The sequence below is a fragment of the Perognathus longimembris genome, chromosome 6, assembly GCF_023159225.1.
Source record: "Perognathus longimembris pacificus isolate PPM17 chromosome 6, ASM2315922v1, whole genome shotgun sequence".
Lineage (NCBI taxonomy): Eukaryota > Metazoa > Chordata > Mammalia > Rodentia > Heteromyidae > Perognathus > Perognathus longimembris.
In genome coordinates, this window is record NC_063166.1 from 17,145,394 (window position 1) to 17,167,904 (window position 22,511).

General features: G+C 38.0%; 1 protein-coding gene and 1 pseudogene across 1 annotated transcript; both read left to right on the forward strand.

Annotated features, from left to right (window-relative positions):
* Nucleotides 1-321: 321 nt before the first annotated feature.
* LOC125353643 lies at nucleotides 322-1,198 on the forward strand (annotated as a pseudogene).
* Nucleotides 1,199-11,338: 10,140 nt separating this feature from the next.
* On the forward strand, nucleotides 11,339-12,241 carry LOC125353644 (putative vomeronasal receptor-like protein 4). The gene has a single exon (XM_048349313.1). The coding sequence runs from the start codon at nucleotides 11,339-11,341 to the stop codon at nucleotides 12,239-12,241; it is 903 nt and encodes a 300-aa protein (XP_048205270.1).
* The last annotated feature ends 10,270 nt before the right edge of the window (nucleotides 12,242-22,511 follow it).

Here is a 22,511-nt window from a genome sequence, read left to right on the forward strand (position 1 = left end):
TCCAAAATATAGTGACGATTATCTCTGTGTGAATAGAAGCAAAAAAAGAACAAAAAATGAGGTTATATCAATCAAGATGAACTGTATTCATAAATGATTTTGTTAAATGTCAATTCCTTTATACAACTACTTAATAAAAATATTCAAAAAATGAAGTTAGAAATTCACTAGGAAATAACATTGTACATGTAATGTATTTCAGGAAACTTTTCATTAACGCAAGTAAAAAAACCTGCCTCTTACTTATTGTTGATTCTCAAAATGTTTTCACTGGATCTGTTCCTGAAGTCAGAAGAGGTATGGCTTAAGTTCATCCCAAGAATGATCTTCCTTTCTCTTAATGGAACTGGAATTGTGGGAAATACCCTTATACTAATGAAACACATGCATACTTTTGTCATGAGTCCTGAGAAAAAGCCCATAGACCTTATTCTCATTCACTTGGTTTTTTTCTAATGGAATCATTATTTGTAGCACAGGTGTAAGATAATTAGCCACTATTTTTTATTTCAGAAATTTTCTAGTTGATGTTGGTTGTAAAATTGTAATTTACCTGGTAAGAGTGGCCCGAGGCCTTTCCATCTGCACCACCTGTCTCCTCAGCATGATCCAGGCCATCACCATCAGTCCCAGAACCTCCCTGTGGAGAAAGCTCAAACCACAGACTGCATGGCAAGTTCTTCCCTATCTCCTCCTCTTTTGGATCTTCAATTCTCTGATCAGCTCAAACCTGCTACACTACATCACAGCAGTCAGTAGCATGAATGGATCTGGAACTGAAATATATATGGGCAATTGTTATATGCTACCATCTAGACAAGGAGTTAGATGGCTTTTCCTCTCCCTCATGGCTCTTCAGGATGTGATCTTTCAGAGTCTCATGGGCTGGAGCAGTGGGCACATGGCTTTCCATCTGTATAAACACCACCAGAGAGTCCTCTACCTTCATAGCTCCAGGCTCACACACAATTCCAGTCCAGAAATCAGAGCTACTATAAATACTTTCAGTCTCATGACCTGTTTCCTTATCTTTTACTGGGAAGATTTTATTTTCTCCTTCTTTATAGGTTCCACTTTGAGAAACAATTTCAAAATACTAAACATTAAAACCTTTGTAGTACTTGGTTATGCTGTTTTCAGTCCTTTGGTCCTAATCAGTCGAGATATCTGTGTTGCTAAATCCTGGAGGGCTCATTGATAGGTGAAGAAATTATTTTCCACTCTAATTCCTCCATGAACTACAGGTGTATCCATTAGGAATTGACCAAGTCTGATAATAGGAAAATTGCACAATTTGTTCAGCAATTCTAGCAAGTTGAACAGATTCTTGCCAGCCTCTCATCTCTATCAAGTATGTGAGTTTTAGTTTCTTTTTTCACTGGGAAAAATACTGGATGTAACACTGCTGCCAGAAAACAGTATTTTCTTTTTTCCTCAACCAAGACTACTATACTATTTGCCACCTTTGTGTTCACTCATATAGACTTAATCTTTATCAGCTCGGCACACACTTATTAAGTATATGCCAATGGCCTTCCTTCAGCCTAAAAAGCAAATGAGGAAGAAAAGTGTCAGGCAATATTTGTGTGAAGTTGGGTTGTAGGACAAAGTAGACATGACCAATGAAAAACTCTAACACTAATGCAAAATGGATTCAATGGGCAATTGTTTTCTGTTACTTGATTCTGAAAGCCTTAAGTTAACAGGTAAGATTAGTCATTATAATCCACTTCCAAACACATTAAAGAAAACTTCTCCTTCAGAGGTGGCTATGTATGATTTAATAGTGAAGTTCTACATATGAGATATCGTAGTCAGGATTCACTGTAGCAGTAGTCACAATAGCAAAAGAATGGAACCTATTTGAATGTACATCTACTGATGCATGGATTTCTTAAAGAGAAAACACAATACATGATATAACATGGTTCAACCTAGAGATGATCACATTAAGGAAACTAAGCCAAGCCCTTAAGAACAAGCACCACATGTAAAATGTGAAAAAGTGATGTCAAACAAGTTGAGAGTGGGATGGTGGATACCAGAGGCTCCAGTAGAGCACTGGAGAGAAAAGGAAGGGGAAATGTTTATCAAGGTATACTAAGTTACAGTTAGATCTGAGTAAGGAGTTTGGATATGCTGCATCACTCTACAGTGAATATAAACAATGATAATATAATATATATTTCCAAAATGTCGGAAGTAGATATTCTGAATATTTGTTTTTATCATAGATAAATGTTAGTTACGAGAAATGTGTGTTTGTCTTGATGTAAAGGTTATACAATGAATACATATGTCAAAACAGCAAATGGTGCCTTAAATACGTATCACTTTGCATCATTTAAATAAACAAATACATAAAAAGAAATGAGTTAAGTTGATGCAACATCTTTCACTGAAGCTGAAACTTTGAAATCCTCTCAAGCTTTACTGAAAGACCAGTGTCTATTTCTAAAGCTAGGATGCAAACATGAGGAAACCAAAGTAGTTCTCAGCTAGCAGTGCCCTTCTCAACTGGGAAATATAAAAACCTCAGGAAGCAGGGCTGACAGTCTTCCCAGAATTTAGAAACAACTACATGTGCTGAAAACATGGGCTTTTTGAAACATTGTTTTTTTATAGACTAGAACTCTTGATCTGACACTTTTGATCATTGGCTGGTGCTCTACCAACTGAGCCACACCTCCAACTCCAAACATTTTCTTAAGTGACATTTAAAAGACACTTTTTAAGGGCATTTAAAAAGGGCCCAGAATGTGATGGAACATGCCTGTAATCCCACTTAATTGGGAGACAACAGTCAATCAGAAGAATCATGGTTCAAGACCAGTACAGCAAAAAAATATTTTAAGTAGCTAGGTCTCATTTCAACATAATAGTTGGGTATGTTGTGGATCTGTATTCCTAGTTACATGAAAAGCATGGGTAGAGCTTGAGTTGGTGGCTCACACCTGTAATCCTAGCTACTCAAAAGGCTGAGATCTGAGTATGGTAGTTTGAAGCCAGCCAAAACAGAAAAGTTCATGAGACTTGCTCCCATCAACCAACAAAAAGCTTGAAGTAAAGCCGTGGCTAAAGTGGTAGAGTGCTACTCTTGAGAGAAAAAAAAAAAAAAACCCTCAGGGACAGTGCCCAGCCCCCCTGAGTTCAAGTTCTAGGATGGGCACACAAAAAAGCAAACATAGGTATACAAGGATCACAGTACAAGGCTAGGCCCCAGGCAAAAAGTGTGAGACCCAAGCCAAAAAATAACTACAGCCTGAAAGGACTGAGGCATTGTTCAATATGAGTGTTTGCCTAGCAAAAGAAAGGCTCTAAACTCAAATCCCAGTACTACACATATACACGCACGCGTGCATGCACACACAGACACACACACACGAAAAATGACTACAGATTTAAAATAACATAGTAATCTGTAGGATTGCCTGCAATAATGATATGTACTTAGATGAGAAGTCTGCATTATATTGAAACAAGTATTTTGAGAGTATTTGCTTATATCAAAGCAGATTTCTACAGAGCTTACTGAAGAAAATATCAAACACTCTATAAAAAGAAAGTATAATGAAAACTGTATAGATAAAACTCATATCAATTATACTATGAAATTACTATATGTAATATCATAAAATTACAATCTAATACTTTAGATGAAACACAAGTTGAAAGTAAAAGAGACTAAAAATAAAGAATGTCAAACACTAACTTTATTTTTTTCACTGATGCACACATAGGTGGACAGACAGAACTCATAAGTAAACACATAAGTAATAGGAAGAAGAAAATTCAGAAAACTTAGCCAACTGTTAAGAAATCATCTCAGATCTCAAAATGTATGATAGCTTTCATGTATAAGTGAGATTGGTGGTTTCAAAAAATGCCTGTTTTTTTTAACCATTATCAGAATGTGTGAAGGGAGAAAAATTTCTTCCAGATCATTTTATTTGGTGTCATATTATTTTTCCAAACCATAAAATCATCAGCCTAATGATTTTAGAGTATGTTTTGAAGATAAACAGTATTAAAAGATTATAATGGACTTCCCAATACAAACAAAGGGCATTTATCAGCTATCCCCAAGAAAGTTGAAGAGAGTGGTCAACATTCATTAAAGATACTGTATAGGGTTAAAAAAACAACAACACCTAACTGTATAGAATCTCAAATCTATCTAACTGATGTGATAATAGTGAGTACTTAAAATATGCAATCTATCCCTGGGAATAAAGAGCAATGATCTTAACATAATTCAAATCATAAATTCTAATCATAATTCATAATCATAAATTCATGGTGTTCTACTTGAGTGGATAAATTTAGATATTATGAAAATCAACACAGAGTTTCCTCCAAAAACTGAAATAGAACTACTATGTTCCAGCAATCCAACTATTGTGTAAAAATCAGCAGGAAATTAAACCTGTGCATAGAAGAAAGACTTGCATCCCTGTATTCACTACAAACAATACTCACAAGAGTAAAGAAATAAAAACAAATTAAATTCGTACCCATTGATGTAGGGATAAGATATATTAAGAAAATATACACATTGTAGTCAATAAATAAGTTCAGCTATAAAAGACACTGAAATCTTGTCTTTGGGTATGACTTGAATGGAACTGGGGATCATCATGTTACATGAACTAAGTCAAGCACCAAAAGTTAATTCCACAGGATCTTACTCACTGTGAAATACAAAAATATTGACCTCATAGAAGTTAAATAGAGAATGGTTGAGTGGATATTAGAGGATGAAGAGAGTAGTACACAGTTAAGGATAAGGAAAGTTCCAGCATAAGGAATTAAGTTATAGTTATAGCCTAAAGATCTCTGATGTGCTATTGCAAGTAAATATACATAATGATAATGTACTGTACTTTTCATTAAGCTAGAAGAAAAATATTTTAATGTTTTCACTCTAAATAGTAAATAGTGGAAGAAATAAATGTGTTTGTCCTAATTTGAATGTTATACAATATAAAGGATGTATTCAAAGATGAAGTGGTGTCCAGTTTAAAAGGTGAGGGGTTTTTTTTGTGGTGATTAATTAGTTCTTCTCTTTAGAAAAAGGAAACATGCAAAATCCTCACCTTTTCTGCAGGAAATGATTTTGCAACTTGAATTTTCCTTTCAGGTCAGTACAGTACTTGTATCACTTCTAGAAACAAGATGGTATTCTCAAGTTAAATTCAGCCACATGGTCATAGTTATTTACTTTCCTTTGTATCGATGGCTAGAAAGGTTCTCCTTGGCAATAAACTGAATAATAAATAAATAGCTCCTTCCAAGTATACATGACTTCTATATTCTTGAAATTTCATATGGCATAATTTTTGAAAAGGTAGGCCCAATTGTCTTTCATTTCTTAATTTATTAAAATTTCTTCCTCACTCATTTCTTTTTTATTTATCTACTTACTTAGGGATGCTGAAGATTAAAACAAGGCCTTGCCTGTGCTAGCCAACATGTCTGTACTGTTACATTTTCAAGCCCTACCAGGTTTACCATAGCTATTGGTAAAAACCTTTTACTTCCTCTGGGCATAGCTAGAGCAAGGTGGTGGTTGTGCTGTTCAAGTATTTAGTTGCAAATACAGCAGAGTTTCCATAACTGGCCATTCAGAATTAAAAGACTTGATAATTAAAGAGAAGTGACTTAAACTCTGACTCAGAACTCATCTCTATGCTACTTCACCAACTGCAACTTTGAGAAGGAAAAGATAGGTCTGCATATTACAGAAACCAGTAGCAAATAGATAATAAAAACTAGACACAGAAGTTTTGCTTGTTGCTCATTTTCTCTTTTCACAATCTTCTAGAAGTAAACCCTAATTAAGCCTGAGTGATCTTCTAAGTCAATTTCACATGATAATTATATAGGGAGAGGGAAAGTTGTACTTCAGGGACTGAGATTCTGCAAGATTTCTTCTCCCTGACAATGAGACAACTGTTGAAAAGTGAAATCATCCTTACTCTTGATGGGAGCCAAGAGACTCACATGCTAAAGATATAAATCTGGCTTGAAAAGCCTCATCTGGGCAGAATTACCCAGAGTTGGACTACACCACAGCTACCAAGGTAAGCAGACCTGATAATTCTTTGATTTACTCACATGTTCATGTAAACTTATCATAGAAAGATATACATTGCTCTCTCTCTCTCTGACTAAACCTGAAATTTTCTGAGAAGGTATATGAGACTTATAAGTGTCATTTTTCTAATATCTGAAGGCATATGCCAACTAGAAAGATGGAGACCACCAATCCAGCAGATCTTCCTCTAAAAGTACTTGAACACCTCTGTCTCTAATGTGGTGACATCACAGAGCTGTAGGTTGGGTTTTCCAAAAGGTCTCACATTATGTTCTTCCAGAAGTTAGGAAATGTTCATCAGCCTCCAATTTTATCTGCTAGTATTATCAGGGTTCATACATTTTGTTTCTCCAGTTCTTGGTGTATGTAAGTCTTGGTTTACATAAGTCTCTCATAGTATTCCTTTTGGAGTACAGTCATTTTTTGTTTGTTTTTGTTGTTTTGTTTCTGTGATACAAAATCTAATTATGTAGCCTAGGCTGGCAACAATTCATGATCTTCCTGCCTTCCAAATGCTGAGATTACAAGCATGTAGCCCCATGCTCTGTAAGTACACGCATTTTTTTTTGTTTATTTATTTGACCATGCTTGAGTTTGAGACTCAAGCCCTTGTATTGTTAGACAAGTATTCTACCACTTGAAACACACTCTCGTCCAAGTACAGTCATTTCTAAGAGCTTCCAACCCCTGACTAAAGATTGGATCACTTTGGATTATTATTAATTAAGATTGCTGTACTCATTATTAAAACTTGTATCAAACATTTAGGATTATGTATATCTTCTTTTAACCTTTTAAGGCATTCTTTAATCTCATATGTAAGGAGAGGAAGCACATGTTGAAAGGCCATAACAGATATTCCTATATTCGTAATTAATGCTTCCAGGTAAAGCCTGCATATACATCTATCATGACATAGCTATACAGACAAGAACTGGAGAGCTCTAAAGCAAGCATTTAATAATTAGCAGAAGGTAGAGGTAGCCAGGTTCCAATGGCTCACGACTGTAAGACTGTAATCATAGGTACTCAGGAGGCTGAGATCTGAAGGTTGCATTTCAAAGCTTGTCCTTTACAGGAAAGTCAGTGAGACTCGTATCTCCAATTAATTTCCAATTAGTCCAAAGCATAACTGTGGTTCAAGGATTCATAGCCTTGCACAAAAACCCTCAGAGACAGCTCCCAAGCCCTGAGGTTGAGCCCCAGGACCAGCACACACACACACACACACACACACACACACACACACACACACAGAGAGAGAGAGAGAGAGAGAGAGGAGAGTGGGTTGTAGAAATGCATTAAAAGCACACAGAATATATGCACATCCTAGGGATTGGATCAAACTTCCACGTTTCTTTTATTGAGGAAAAACTGTCCATAGTTTAACTTAAGTTTTTAAGTGAGGTATAAGATTGGAACTCTTGCATATGAAAGAGTAAAATCCTATCCAGATCTGAAGCCTAGAAATCACCTTGGACTAAAGAAAGATCACAGTAACCTCATTGTTAATTAATCTGAAGGAAAAAGAAACTAGTAAAACAGGCTGAAAATTTACCTAAAATCACCGCTTCTCCCCCAAAATATACAGCAGCTGAAAATGCCATCATGTCTCCCCTTTTGAAAGATCTCATTTCATATCATATCAATGATGTCCCAATCTATTTTCCTCCAGGAAACTATTATTGCCAATTCCTACTTCACACTTCATAAACTTCCCTCATCTCAACACAGAACCTAACACCTAATCATTCTCCTCCCAATCTGCTTTTAAAAGCACCAATATGTGTATAACTGAAGTTTCTCTCAAGGCCCCTGAGATAGCTGTTAGTATTCAGGTCTCTCCCCACATTTCCTAGGAAATATTCCAAGTTTCCTCTACAGTACCATCTCTGACTGCAACCAATTAACTATCTCTATGTTTCATACCAGAGTCATCTTCCTCAGGATCTTGCATTGATTCAGGCCTAGTTGTTGTAAATTAACTGATAAGACTACCCACTGTGACTTCATATTGTGGCCTAGAATATGCCATCTTAAATTACATAATCAATTGAGTTTCAAATATATCTCAGAAATATTAAGATTAGGCAACAAAGTTATGAAAATTGAAGGCAAAAGCCAAACTTGGAAATGGTTGTTCTTCAAAAGGAAACATAGAGGGGAGAGTGAACAGAATTTGAGATGATATAGAAGCTGACATGTGGCTATAAAATAAGAGCTAGCTAGGCATGGTAGCTCACAATTGTAATGCTTGCTATTCAGGAGGTAGATAATCTGAAAATCACAGTTCAAAACGAGCCTGGGCAGGAAAGTCCATGAGACTCATCTCCGATTACCTACCAGAAAGCCAGAAGTGGAGCCTTGGATCAATGTGGCAGAGTGTTGTTAAGCAAAAAGGCTCAGTCTCCAAGCTCTGAATTCAAGCCTCATGACTGACAAATTAAAAAAAAAAAAAGTAAGAGCTAAAATTAAAGAGTGGAAATAAGACTTTTTTTTTGGGGGGGGGGGGGGGTGGCAGGGAATGCAGGGAAGGCAAACATATCACATATGACCACAGGGCATGATAGAGTATGACAGAAATAAAAGAGCAAAAATTCTAGTGGCAACATTTTTTTTATGAATTAAATCAGTTGCCTGAATTGTACCATCCTGGCATTGAATGTGGATGGGATATACTAGGATTTTAGTAGGAAGACTGGTTTTGCTACTGTGGAGGTAAAAAAAAAAAAAATGAGTACAGAGTTTATATTTTTTAAGTCCTCAGATGGCATTCGACAATGTATAAAATAACCCAAGAAGCTGGGTACTGGTGGTTCATGCCTGCAATCCTAGCTACTCAAGAGGCAGAGAGTTGAGGACTGTGGTTCAAAGCCATCCTGGGCAGAAAAGATTGTGAGACTCTAATCTCCAATAAACTGCTCAGAAAAAGCTGGAAGCCATGCTGTGGCTCAAGTGGTAGAACACTAGCCTTGAGCACAAAGAGGCTCAGGGACAGTGACCAGGACCAGCAAATAAATAAATGAATGAATGATCCAATATGCATTCATTTGGAATGATATATAAGGTTTCATTTTAATCAAGTCGGAAGCAATGACACAATAAAGGAGCTTAAAATAGTGTGCAATTTAATTTTATGTTATAACACCACCCAGAAACCTATGTTTCTTGGTCTGGGAGGGCAGCCTTGTGCAGAAATTCAACACATTCACATGTGCATTGTGACACAAGCTGTTCTTTTAACACAGGCTAAGGATCATGGAGACAGTGAGGCCCAATAACCCTTAAAAGTCATATTCTCTACACCTCCACCCCAGTCTTTGTGCATTTTCCTTCAATCAAGTGGAATTTTTGCTTAAGCTTGTATAATATTTCAGGTGTTGTTTAGCCTTTTCAAGATGCAGTATTCTTGGGGCTGGGGATATGGCCTAGTGGCAAGAGTGCTTGCCTCATATACATGAGGCCCTGGGTTCAATTACCCAGCACCACATATACAGAAAACGGCCAGAAGTGGTGCTGTGGCTCAAGTGGCAGAGTGCTAGCCTTGAGCAAAAAGAAGCCAGGGACAGTGCTCAGGCCCTGAGTCCAAGCCCCAGGACTGGCCAAAAAAAAAAAAAAAAAAAAAAAAAAAGATGCAGTATTCTTGGCTTCTTTATGATGATTTCATTTATATTAATTAACATAGTCCAAAATGTAACAATCGATAACTACAGAGATTTGAAGGGGTAGACAGACATCAGCATACATAATAACACTAACAATTACTTTTAGAAAATGATTCTTTAATACTTACTTCTCACTAATATAAGCATTATACCTCAGCTCATTGAATCCACACAGTTCACCGGTATGGTACAAATGAGTGGAACTGAGACAAGCGATCTAACATGTTCAACTCACACATATGTGCTCTAGAGTGGCTGTTTGCAAGGCTTCTTCTTAGAAATCCTGAACTTTATAATTTTAAAGTTCAGTGATATTGCTTAGGCATACCTATGCTCTACCTTCACCTCAAATTGCATCAAAAATTGCTATGTGAGTCACAAATACTGCATTTTTATTATCCTTACAAAAGTAGAAGAACCCTATCTAATCTTGTTAAAACAAAAACACAAATGTTTCTTGCAAATACCTCCCATAGTGTATAGCTTTTCAATTCAGAAACAACACTCCTTTGAGAAGATGGGACATGTTCCTTAACCCGAAGTATGTTCATAGTATCTCCCCCAAAGACAGGTAAATCTGGAAAGATAACCTAACCACAAGTAAATCAATAGAGAGATATGGCAAGTGAAAAGTAAGAGCGATTTAAAAGTAATCTCTTTAAAGATAGCCTACATCATTCACAGTATGATCCAGTAGCATTTCTGGGGGATTTCTGATGTTGAAAAAGAATTGGATTGGACAAGCTTTAAAACACAGAGCTAGTGTCTTCTTTCAGTTGGAGTCCACAAGACAGGAGCTACAGAAATAAACTGTTTTGCTGACAATTTGTGAAGGGAGAAGCTCTCAGGATAAATGGATAGTATGAACAAGGTAACAGAGAAAATCATTCATTTCAGTGAATCCACCATGTAGAATAACAGGAATATACAGGGTTAGTCTGACCTTGAGGCAAGGATGCCAGACCCTTGTACTCCCCGGCTAAATTACTTGTGTATCATGCACAGTTAAGATCTATGCACAGTTTTGGGAGTTGAGTTTATCATGTGACCTCCCCTAAGGAAGTTAATCCATTTGGTCTAAAACAATTTTTGGAGAATAATACAGTCTAGTATTAGCTCTATACTCAATAGAGAAATGAGTTTTTTAGGGTGATAATGAGAATCCCAGTGGAGCCTCAATACAATACAAGAGGGTTTATGATCTGTAAATAATATAAAGGAAGGACTCATCTGGACTTTTGTAAAGGTAAGTGAATATATGACCATGGAATTTATTTCCAAACTGCATTTATCATCACTTCTATGTTAGAGAATGCAAATAAAGGAGTTAAAAAAAGGCAAACATAAGATCTAAGAAATACACACACACACGCACACACACACACACACACACGTTAAAAATTGTTCTTTTAGAAAATAAAGGCTTAATTTCCTAGAAGCAATCAACTCATTTATTGGCAGAAGAAAAAAATTGTTCTTTTCCCTATTAATAAAGAGAAATATATCCTCTGAAATTTGTCATTAATGTTTATGTTTGTCAAAATGAATTTCCTAGTTCTGAGTATGACGTCTGAAGATGATTTGGAGTAAAGTCATCAAGGAAATAATCTTCTTTTCTCTTACCGGACCTGGAATTGTGGGGAACATCTTTATCTTTGTGTTACATGTATGTACTTTTGTCCTGGGTCCTGACAAAAAACTTGTAAATCTTATCCTCATCCACTTGGCTTTTTCAAATATAATCATTATTTGTAGCATAGGCATAAGAGAAATAGCAATCATTGCTTATTTCAGAAATTTCCTAGATGACTATAGTTGTAAAACTGTGATTTACCTGGGCAGAGTGGCCCGAGGCCTTTCCATCTGCACCACCTGTCTCCTCAGCATGATCCAGGCCATCATCATCAGTCCCAGAAGCAACCTGTGGAGAAAGCTCAAACCACAGACTGCATGGCAAATTCTTCCCTATCTCCTCCTCTTTTGGATCTTCAATTCTCTGATCAGCTCAAACCTGCTACACTACATCACAGCAGTCAGTAGCATGAATGGATCTGGATCTGAAATATATATGGGCAATTGTTATATGCTACCATCTAGACAAGGGGTTAGATGGCTTTTCCTCTCCCTCATGACTCTTCGGGATGTGATCTTTCAGAGTCTCATGGGCTGGAGCAGTGGTTACATGGCTTTCCATCTGTATAAACATCACAAGCGAGTCCTCTATCTTCATTGCTCCAGGTTTGCAAACAATTCCAGCCCAGAAATCAGAGCTACTCTAAGTACTCTCAATCTCATGATCTGTTTCCTTGTCTTTTACTGGGCAGATTTCATGTTCTCTGTCTACATAGGTTCTACCTTGAGACATGATTTCATGAAACTAAACATTAAAACATTTCTAGAACTTGGATATGCTGTTTTCAGCCCCTTGATCCTGATCAACCGGGATGTCAATATTGCTAAATCCGGGAGGGCTCACTGAGAAGGACAGATATCTATACTTCTACAGACATTCTTCCCTAAATTCAAGATGCATTCATTAGGAATTTTGATACCTTGTTGTTTTATTATTTCAGAACATTAAACTATTGAAGGGTTATAGCAACAAATAAGCCTGTTTTCTCATCAATCATTTCTTATGCAATCTATGTCTGGTTATTCTAGGAATTGGAAAAATAAATATCTTGCCTGTCTCCAATTCTACCATCCTTATCATGTGGTTCCTAACTTGTTGCTTGCACTGAGAAAAAAAAATTAGAAAACAAACTTTCCAATTAATAGCATTTTATTGTTTCCTTAAACCAGAACATTTTTTAGCTTGTAAATAACAGGAATTTACTTCTCATTGTTCTGTAGCATAAGAAATTGACAATCAAGGTGCTGGCAGATTATACATCTAGTGAGGGAAATTTCTGGTTTATTGAATTATAAAGGTGATGTACTGGCACTGGGAATGTGGCCTAGCAGTAGAGTGCATGAATCCCTGGGTTCCATTCCTCAGAACCACATACACAGAAAAATCCAGAAGTGCCACTGTGGGTAAGTGGTAGAGTGCTAGCCTTGAGCATAATGAAGCCAGGGACAATGCTCAGGTCCTGACTTCAAGCCCCAGGACTGGAAAAAATTAATTAATTTTAAAAAGAGGGTATATGCCAAGATCCAGTTACCATTAAATCAGTCAGGTAACGAATGCATTTCTTTGTGGACACTGTCACACTTTCTATCTCTCTCTCCCAGTTTTACCCTCCCATTCCCACCCATACTGTCTACTGAGTACCAGGGCTACATTTGTTCACTCTTTGTCCCTCCATTTCTGTGCCACCTTACCCTTCCAAAGACAGACAAAAAAAAAAAAAAAAAAAAAAAAAAAAAAAAAAAAAAAACAATAAAAAGTGTCAGGGTCTCAGCCCCCAGCGCTCTCCTGTCCTGCGGGAGAGAGGGGGAAGCTGGCCCTGACCAAGGCAGGCCAAGAAAGGGGAAGGGTCGACGGACTGCCGGCACCCAGCCCTCCCTCGCCAGAGGACAATCAGACAGAGTCCGGGAGAGATGTCAGGGCATGCCTCACTTTATTGAATGAGCTCTGCTCTTAAATAGGCCAGAGAGCAGCAGGAAAGGGAGGGGACTTGCACTATCTAGGGACTATGAAGGGAGGCCTGAGCTGTCCATCAAAGGTGGAGGGCTGAGGGACCAATCCTGAGAGGCGGCCTGATTCTAGGTCACAGCCCACAGGACTGCCTCCGAGTTCATCACCAGGCGCCATCTTAGCCACATGTGGTCCCAAGGCTGGGAGGCGGGGTCAGCTAGAACCACCTTTCTGGGTTCCAGCATAAAAGCCACACATGGCCCTTGGCCGGAAGACAGGCAGGGCCAACTAGGACCCACCTTTCAGTGTTGCCACATAACAGCCACACTTGACCCCAGGGCTGAAAGACAGGTGGGGCCAACTAGGACCGCCTTTCCGGGTTGTGGGGCAGGCTGGGACCTCCTCTTTTGATGCAAGGCATCCAGGAATGCCCCCCCCCAAAAGAAAACAAAAACAGGAACAAACAGAAAACCTCTTGTTTCCATATCCTGAAGTTCATTTTGATAAATACTATTTTATATGATCAGATACACATAGGCATTGTCCCTTTGTGTTCCCCCCTTACAAATGCACTCCCTTGGACTCACTGGTAATGAATGCTAAGCATCTTCTATAACTTGTCACTCAAAACCCCTTCATGTGGGGTTGACCAAAGTCCTTGCTTTCTGCTGACTCCCACACCCACTTAACAAATGGGTTTAAAAGCTGAGGAATACAGGGGAAAAAGGGTTTCAAGATGGCAGATTGGAAACACAGAATTTGGGTGTCTCTAGAAATTTTACATCAATTAGGAAACAAAACACCAGTTTCATAACTCAGGGACAGCCATCTGATATGGAAAAGCAAGGAAGGGAAACAAGAAAATTTAGATGAAATCCAGAAATACTGAACCTTATATTATAAAACAAATAACCCTGAAGAACACTGGGCAGCATGACAGTGTAGCAGGAGAATCCCGCTGGGCAACCAGCAGTGGCTCATCCTAGCTATTCAAGAGGCTGAGATCTGACGATCATGGTTCAAATCCAGCCTTGGCAGGAAAGTTTGTGAGACACTTATCTCCAATTAACCACCAGAAAATGGGAAGAGGAACTGTGGCTTAAGTGGTAGAGTACTAGCTTTGAGCTGAAGAGCTCAGGAATGGCGCCCAGCCCCAAAATGCAAGCCCCATGACCGACCAAAAAAAGTGGGGATAGGGGAAGGGATGGGGAGGGATTTAGAAGCAAAGGATAAAAGGAAAGCTTGGGAAAATCCACAAGCATGCAGCAGACGTCAGTTTACAAATATAAATTGAAAACACATTATCAACAACTCAGATCATGATAACAAGACTGCTAGGAGTTCTTAGCTTATTGATTGATAAGATGGAGGGAAGTTATTTCAGGAGCAATCTTACCCAAACCCCCTTGATGGGGACACAATGGAAATTTTTATATGTCCAAACTTCAAAGACTTACCACTAACTAAGCTCAAGATAACCAGAAAAATGATTTCAGATCCAGGATACTGGTTATAACTTGGCCTCAGATTCCACAACAAAACCTACTTAATGAGAAGTATGAGCTGAGAGCTGAGCTGCAGGCAGAATTGAAGACAAAAACACCAACATATTGCAGCAATACAAACTCTGAACAAACACGAAAGGATGGTTATCTGTGAATAGAAGCTAGGATGTTAAGACAAAGAACTGGGGAGCTAGAGCACTGAGAATCAATCAGATCTCATGCCTTGACAGCTAACAGAGGCAGCTTTGGTTTGAAAAAGCAGCTTTGAAGTGCTTTGTACACTTACAGGTGGCCAGAGAAATTGATGGATAAAAGTTGCTACTCAGGGAATTTCTGCAAGGAAGCAACCAACCTGGGGGATCCCAGGATCAATTGGCAAGCTCCTGAACACCCTGCATCAACCCCTATAGATCCCATTCCCTGCCTGCAGTAGCACTTTCACTGACTCCAAGTAATCATTATTTTGAATCCATCCTAGTTAAAAAAGCAGGGCAGGGCTCAGAGGGGTTAAAAATGCTTCCACTGGGGGGCTGGGGATATGGCCTACTGGCAAGAGTGCTTGCCTCATATACATGAGGCCCTGGGTTCAATTACCCAGCACCACATATACAGAAAATGGCCAGAAGTGGCGCTGTGGCTCAAGTGGCAGAGTGCTAGCCTTGAGCAAAAAAGGAAACCAGGGACAGGGCTCAGGCACTGAGTCCAAGCCCCAGGACTGGCCACACACACACACACACACAAAAAAAAAAAAAAAAAGTGCTTCCACTGTAAATGAAAAAACCTGTATAAGTAAGATGGTTCTCATTTTTTATTCTAAGTAGGGAAATCCAGAGACACAAAGATGTATGATGATATGATATGAAGCATTATATGATGTGGTATGATATAATATAAACACAAATAGGAAAAACAACAATAACAATTTGGTGCAACAAGGAGCACTTCACTATCACTTTTGTTAGAGCATTTTGTTATAAAACTCATAACTTTTTTCTATTGTTGGCATCTGTGTTCCTATGGACACATAATTTCATTGTTTCTGTTTTTATTTCATTTTGTCTTGTTAGTTTGTACTGGGAGGGTAAGTAGGAGGCACAGAGAGGTGGAACAAGGGTGAACAAATACAACAGTGGTACTCACTAGACACTAAGTGGAAAAACTAGGAGATAGCTAGGGAAGGGGAGACATGATTGAAACATAATTGTACTCATTACCCATTACCTGCTTCATGCAACTCTAACTCCTCTGTGTTGATTCTACAAAAACAATAAATAAATAAATAAATAAATAAATAAATAAATAAATAAATAAATTTATTAAAAGTGTTATGCTAGTCTGTAATTTTGAGGTTTCTATATTCTTCCAGACATAAATACGGACTTCCTCAAAGATATGACACTTAGGAAAATGGCCTTGAGAGAGACATCTTTCAGCTCCGTTTCTGTGCCAGGTATACCTCTAGGTAATGAAGAAAAAATCACATAGAAGCAAAGAGGAGGCCATTGACTAGGAGCCTGTATCCGAAGCCAGCATAATGCTACTCTTACTTTTGGAAAATGATGTTTTTCTCCCCTCAGAAAATAACACTTGTTCAGAAAGCAGAGTCCTCGCTACTAATCACCATTTCTTCTGTTCCTAGGTCTAAAGAAGGCTTGAACTATAAGAAAAAAGATTTATTTAGTATCCTAGAAGCTGGCCTCCATGCTGATTCACAGATTGAAAGTGTGGAAGAAAAAGTCTGGAGAAACTCTAGGTGCATATATTGGGTCCTTTGTTACTTTCAATTCATATTCTACTAACAGGATCTTCACCCTACTTATCGGCACTCCAGGAAGCATGATTCTAGAAATACTTAGGCTTCATCTGTTCCTGGGCTAGGGATCAAATATGACATTGCTCTGGGATGAGTCTTTAAACAATGTTCCCTCCTTGCCCTCTTCAAATAATCAGAAAAGATATAGGAACATGTAAAAGGTCTATAAAAACTTTTTTCTTCAGCTTCCACTTTTACCAACATTATTATTGTATCTGCAATATTACAATTTATAAATTATACCCACTCCAATTTTTATTTCTGATGCATTTCTACATGCACCAACTTTTCCATTGTATTGCAAACTCCTTTTAAAGTCTCCATTGTCATAATATGCTACCCTTATTTATCAACTTCAGTCTGACATGCCTTTTTGATGGAGAGACTAACAATTCTAAAGACTAAACCTGCAGTTTCTCTTTCAAGAATTCTCGCTATGAAGTTTCCAAGCTGTGAGTTACTATCACCTGAAATAACTTACTATGATTTTATCATAGTATTTTGCATAGAAAAACAAAACCTTGATTTCTATTTAAAGGAATTGGCTTGAGGGATGTACTAACCTGTAACAACAACTAAGTGGTCCCATGAGGGTGTTACCTATTTACTTGAATTCAAAGCATATCTTTTAAACTGTTTTCCCAAAATAGTCTTGGAGAGTAGTCACCAATCCCTCCTGAGACAGTCTTCATTTCAGTCGGAAGGAAAAAGGAGTTGCTTACTAGATGTTTCAAACATTTTTCCCAAAGATGCTTAAGTATTGATAAAGATGTAGTCATTACCTTGCTATTTAACTGTGATTCCCTCTGTATAGCACCTTTACAATAAAATTAGATTTACAAAAGGACAGAAAGCCCCCCAAAAGAGAAAAGAATTGATCAAGAGTAGAATAGCCTTATTATTAACCAGATTGGAGAAAGACATAGATAAATCAGCCTGCAAAATCTAATGAAATCATCATTACCTACTTAAAGAATCCAGTTACTTTGCACCATTTCATATATGCTAATAAGAAGACACCCAAATGGATTTAATTTTTTTATTTTAAAAAAGTAAGCAATAGGGCTGGGGATATGGCCTAGTGGCCAGAGTGCTTGCCTTGTATACATGAGGCCCTGGGTTCAATTCCCCAGCACCACATATACAGAAAACAGCCAGAAGTGGTGCTGTGGCTCAAGTGGCAGAGTGCTAGCCTTGACCAAAAAGAAACCAGGGACAGGGCTCAGGCCCTGAGTCCAAGCCCCAGGACTGGCCAAAAAAAAAAAAAAAAAAGTAAGCAATAGCTTGCCCCAGTGGGGCAAGCTCCCCAGAGGGAGCCCTGAGTGAAATAGTTTAGAAACAGAGCCTTGAGTTCAACCGTCAGGATTGTTATACATATATGTATATATACATATATGTATGTATATATGTGTAGTTATATATACATAGTTATATATAGTTGTATATATATTGCTAAATATATTGCCATATATAGTTATATATATATATATATATATTATAGAATACAGTAAGAGACAATGTGGAAATTAAAATGTGACTAAAGTGGCCAGAAGGAGAGCAAGGGGTCCCTTGTCCTATCCAGGTCTATGTTTGGGACTTTCTGAGAAAGCCAGTTTCTCAGCAGTGATTTTCATTTAGTACTTCCTTATGCTTAAAAAGACATAAGGAAGAAAAGTGATTTCTTTGAAGTTTTTGAAACCAGTTTCCATTTTGATTCAAGAAACCTTTTGACAAAGGGAAGACAGGCCTGGGGAAATGGAAAACCTTAGATACAGAAACTTACTTACTAGTTGTTCATTTTCTTCCTGCACATGCTTTGATAATTAACACTAAGACAACTTCTGGGACATCCAAATGTAGTAATTGTGGAGGGAGAGGGTAAGTTACACTTTAGAGACTGAGATTCTGCAGAAAATTTTCTTTTCTCCAACAAGGTGACACTTGTGTAAATGAAATCTCCATGGTAAAACTCATCCAAGCAAAGAGCACTGAATCAAAAGGTACAAATATCACCTGAGAAGTCTCCACTTAGCGAAATGCCTAACCCAGGACTTCTCTCCACCATAGTTACCATGGTGAGTAGATCTGAAAATGCTTGGATTGATTCATGTATCCTATGTAAATTTTCTCCGTAGCATAAGTCTTGGTTTCTTTTTACTGTGCTCAGGAAAGAGTCTGGTTAGTTTCAGGCCTGTCCTTGTTTCTGGTATCTCAATGTGTACACCTAGGACCAGATGAAGGAGACCACTTTGAGGGAAATGCTTGAGCATCTTTCCCTCTGGATTCAGAAACTGGTATTAGAAGGCTTTGGGTAAGACTTTGAATAAAATTCTTTCTCTTCTAAAAGTAAGAAAGATGTGGACTGGAAATATGGCTTAGCAGTAGAGGGCTTGCCTAGCATGCACAAAACCCTGGGTTTGATTCCTCAGCACCACATAAACAGAAAAGGCTGAAGTGGTGCTCTGGCTCAAGAGGTAGAGTGCTACCCTTGAGAAAAAGAAGACAGGGACAGTGCTCAGGCCCTGAGTCCAAGTGCCAGGACTGACAAAAAACAAAAACAAAAAAACTGTAAGGACTTCAAGTTACTAGGGAAAACCAAGGACGGGAGATCCTCAAATGTCACATACATTGTACCTGTCTCAGAATTATTGCTTTTTATAAAATTTGTTCATCTTGGGGCTGGGAATATGGCCTAGTGGCAAGAGTGCTTGCCTCGTATACATGAGGCCCTGGGTTCGTTTCCTCAGCACCACATATACAGAAAATGGCCACAAGTGGCGCTGTGGCTCAAGTGGCAGAGTGCTAGCCTTGAGCAAAAAAGAAGCCAGGGACAGTGCTCAGGCCCTGAGTTCACGGCCTAGGACTGGCCAAAAGAACAAATAAAATAAAATAAAATAAAATTTGTTCATCTAATTTTTGCTGCATTTCTCTATTTCCATTTCTCTAAATCCTATGTTTCTTTTTCATCGTGTTGTTCACCCCCTAATTGCATTTGAGTTTATTCTGAAGACGTTCTTTCTGCATTCACCTTTAAAGTGTTCCTGTTCTAACACTGTTTATATGCCTGTTTGATAGGTGGGTCGATGACCATTATAATGACTATCTAATTGTTGCTTCAAAAGTTATTAGTAATAGTATTTTCCAAGCTGCTACCAGAATGGAGGTATATTATTTTCATTGTGTATCAGAGTGTTATGCAAGAAGGGGCAATAGTTCCATTAGATTGCTGGAGAAAATGAAATGTGTATCTGCCTAACCTCCTGGGTGTTAGGTCCAGATGGAGCATTACACAGCAATATGAGTGCAAATGTGTCTTTTGAAATAGCTTACTGTACCATTGTTTTCTAGATATCTGAAAATGTATTCATGTCATTTTCATTTCATTCCCTCAGAAAGTGCTTCATATATGGAACAGACTCATACAAACCGAGGAACAAGCCTATGTTCAAACTGTTCATGTGGCCAGGGACTTTCAGGAGAGTAAAACCTAAATCAGCCTTTCAATATTTAGTAGAAAGTACAAGGGAAAGCTTTAAAATTGTACTCCAAGTATACAGAATATATGCAAATCCTAAGAACGGGACTAACCATCCAGTTTCCTTCATTCTGGACACACTGTATATAGTATGACAGATAGTCTTTGGTTAGGTGTGATGTTGGACTTTTTATATGAGAAAGAGTAATAACTCCAAATAATCAAATACTTTGAGGTCAAAGAAGATACTCTGAAAATATTATAGGCGCAATAGGGGATACACAGTTAAAATTTTGTTAATAAATACCCAGAAACTCAACAAATCAAAGAAAGGTTGGATAAAAGGGATTACACTAAACTGCAGAGCTTCTGCATAGCAAAGGACATAGGTTGTAAGATAAATACAAAACCCACAGACTTAGAGAAGATCTTTGTTAGCCATATAGCAAACAAGGGCCTCATATCTAAAATATACTTAGAGCTCAAAAAATTAAATCCCACAAAGACAAGTCCTCAAAGAAACAGCCACCCCATTAACAAGTGGGCTAAAGACTTTAAGAGAGACTTCTCTAAAGAGGAAATAAGAATGACCAATTGACCCATGAAGAAATGCTCAACACCTCTGGACGTAAAGGAATGCAAATCCAAATAACATTGAGATTGCACCTCACCCCAGTTAGAATGGCCATTATCAAGAAATCTAATAACAACAGATGCTGGTGGGGATATAGCCAATAGGGAACACTACTACACTGTTGGTGAGAGTGGAAACATGTTCAACCACTCTGGAAAGCTGTATGGAGGTTCGTCCAAAGATTAAACTTAGAGCTCCCCTATGACCAAGCAATCCAACTCCTGGGCATTTATTCAAATCACCTCAAACAAGGCCATGCTAAAATTACCAGCACAACCATGTTCATTGCAGTATTATTTACTGTATCTAAGATATGGAACCAACCCAGATGCTCCTCAGTCGATGAATGGATCAAGAAAATATGGTAGATATACACAATGGAATTCCATGCTTCCATCAGAAAGAATGGCATTGCTCCATTCATAAATGAAAGACCATTTCACAAATGAAAGACCTAGAAAAAATATATTAAGAGAAGCAAGCCAGGCCCAAAGAAACATAGGTTGCATAGTTTCCCTCATTTGTAATAACTAGAATATGTCTATGATATTCTTAGCAGAGGATCACAATAGCCCAATCACTAGGTGCCTATGACGATATATAATGAAATGTTTCAAAATGAGCTCCAAGAAATGGAAACAAGAGGTTTGTATTATGTGCTATTTGCAGTTATTTCTATTCTATTTTCAGTTTTCTGTACCTTTTGTCTTGTATGTAAGCTTATCTTATCCACAGAAGGGAAAGGGAATCACAGAAACAGCAGCAGAAAGGATGAACTAATGCAACAATCATACACTCACTAGACACTATGTTGGACATGAACTTTACAACCTGTAGGTGGGGTAGTGGGGAGGGGTAAGTGAAAGAAAATGAGGGAGGGGGTAACAGTGTAATAACCTACCCAGTCCTGAAGTGTGAAAATAAGAGGTTGGTATTGATGAAAATCAGCATAAGTTTAGTTTTAACCAGGAAAAAGAGAGGGGGGGAAGGAAGGAAGGAAGGAAGGAAGGAAGGAAGGAAGGAAGGAAGGAAGGAAGGAGTAGAGAGGGAGAAAGAGAAAGAGAAAGTGTAAATGAAAGAAAAAAGGATGGAAGAAAGGGAGGAAGGAAAAAAGGCAGGAAGAAAGAAAGATTTGCTGTGTCCATTAGAAACAATGATATTGTGCCATTAGTAAGGAAATGGAAAGATTGGAATTATATTTAAATATTTATACAAAATGAAGTAAACCAGACCCAGAGAAACAGAAGTTGCATGGTTTTCCTCATTTGTGGGAGCTAGAATATGCCTATAAATTTAGAAGTACAAATAGAAACTGGAACCCAATTGGTTATAAATGAATTAACTGAAGTATAGTAGACACTATGAAGAACATAAAAGGCATAATTCTTTAGAAAGACTAAGTCATAGTCCAACAAAATAACTACCAGGTAATAGGTACTTACATGGGGTGGGCAAGCAAAGAGGGAGGAAGAATGAATGAGGAACATGAGTAGAATACAGGCAAGAATATATTGTATATGCCACAGAACTGAGAACATTAGGGAAGGGGTGGGCTAAAGCGGGGTGAAGATATTGAAGGAATAACACAGATCAACATACATTGTACACATAATTGCTTTTTGAAATGGAAAAAATGCAGTACATAACCTAAAAGTGGGAGGGGCAGATAAGAATGTTCAAAGGGGTGACATTAGGCAAGAGGCCCTGTATTCATTAACTGCTCTGTTGAATAGCAACTCCTT

Coding starts and splice junctions, on each gene's coding strand:
- LOC125353644 (XM_048349313.1), top strand. CDS start 11,339: ATGATTTGGAGTAAAGTCATCAAGGAAATAATCTTCTTTTCTCTTACC.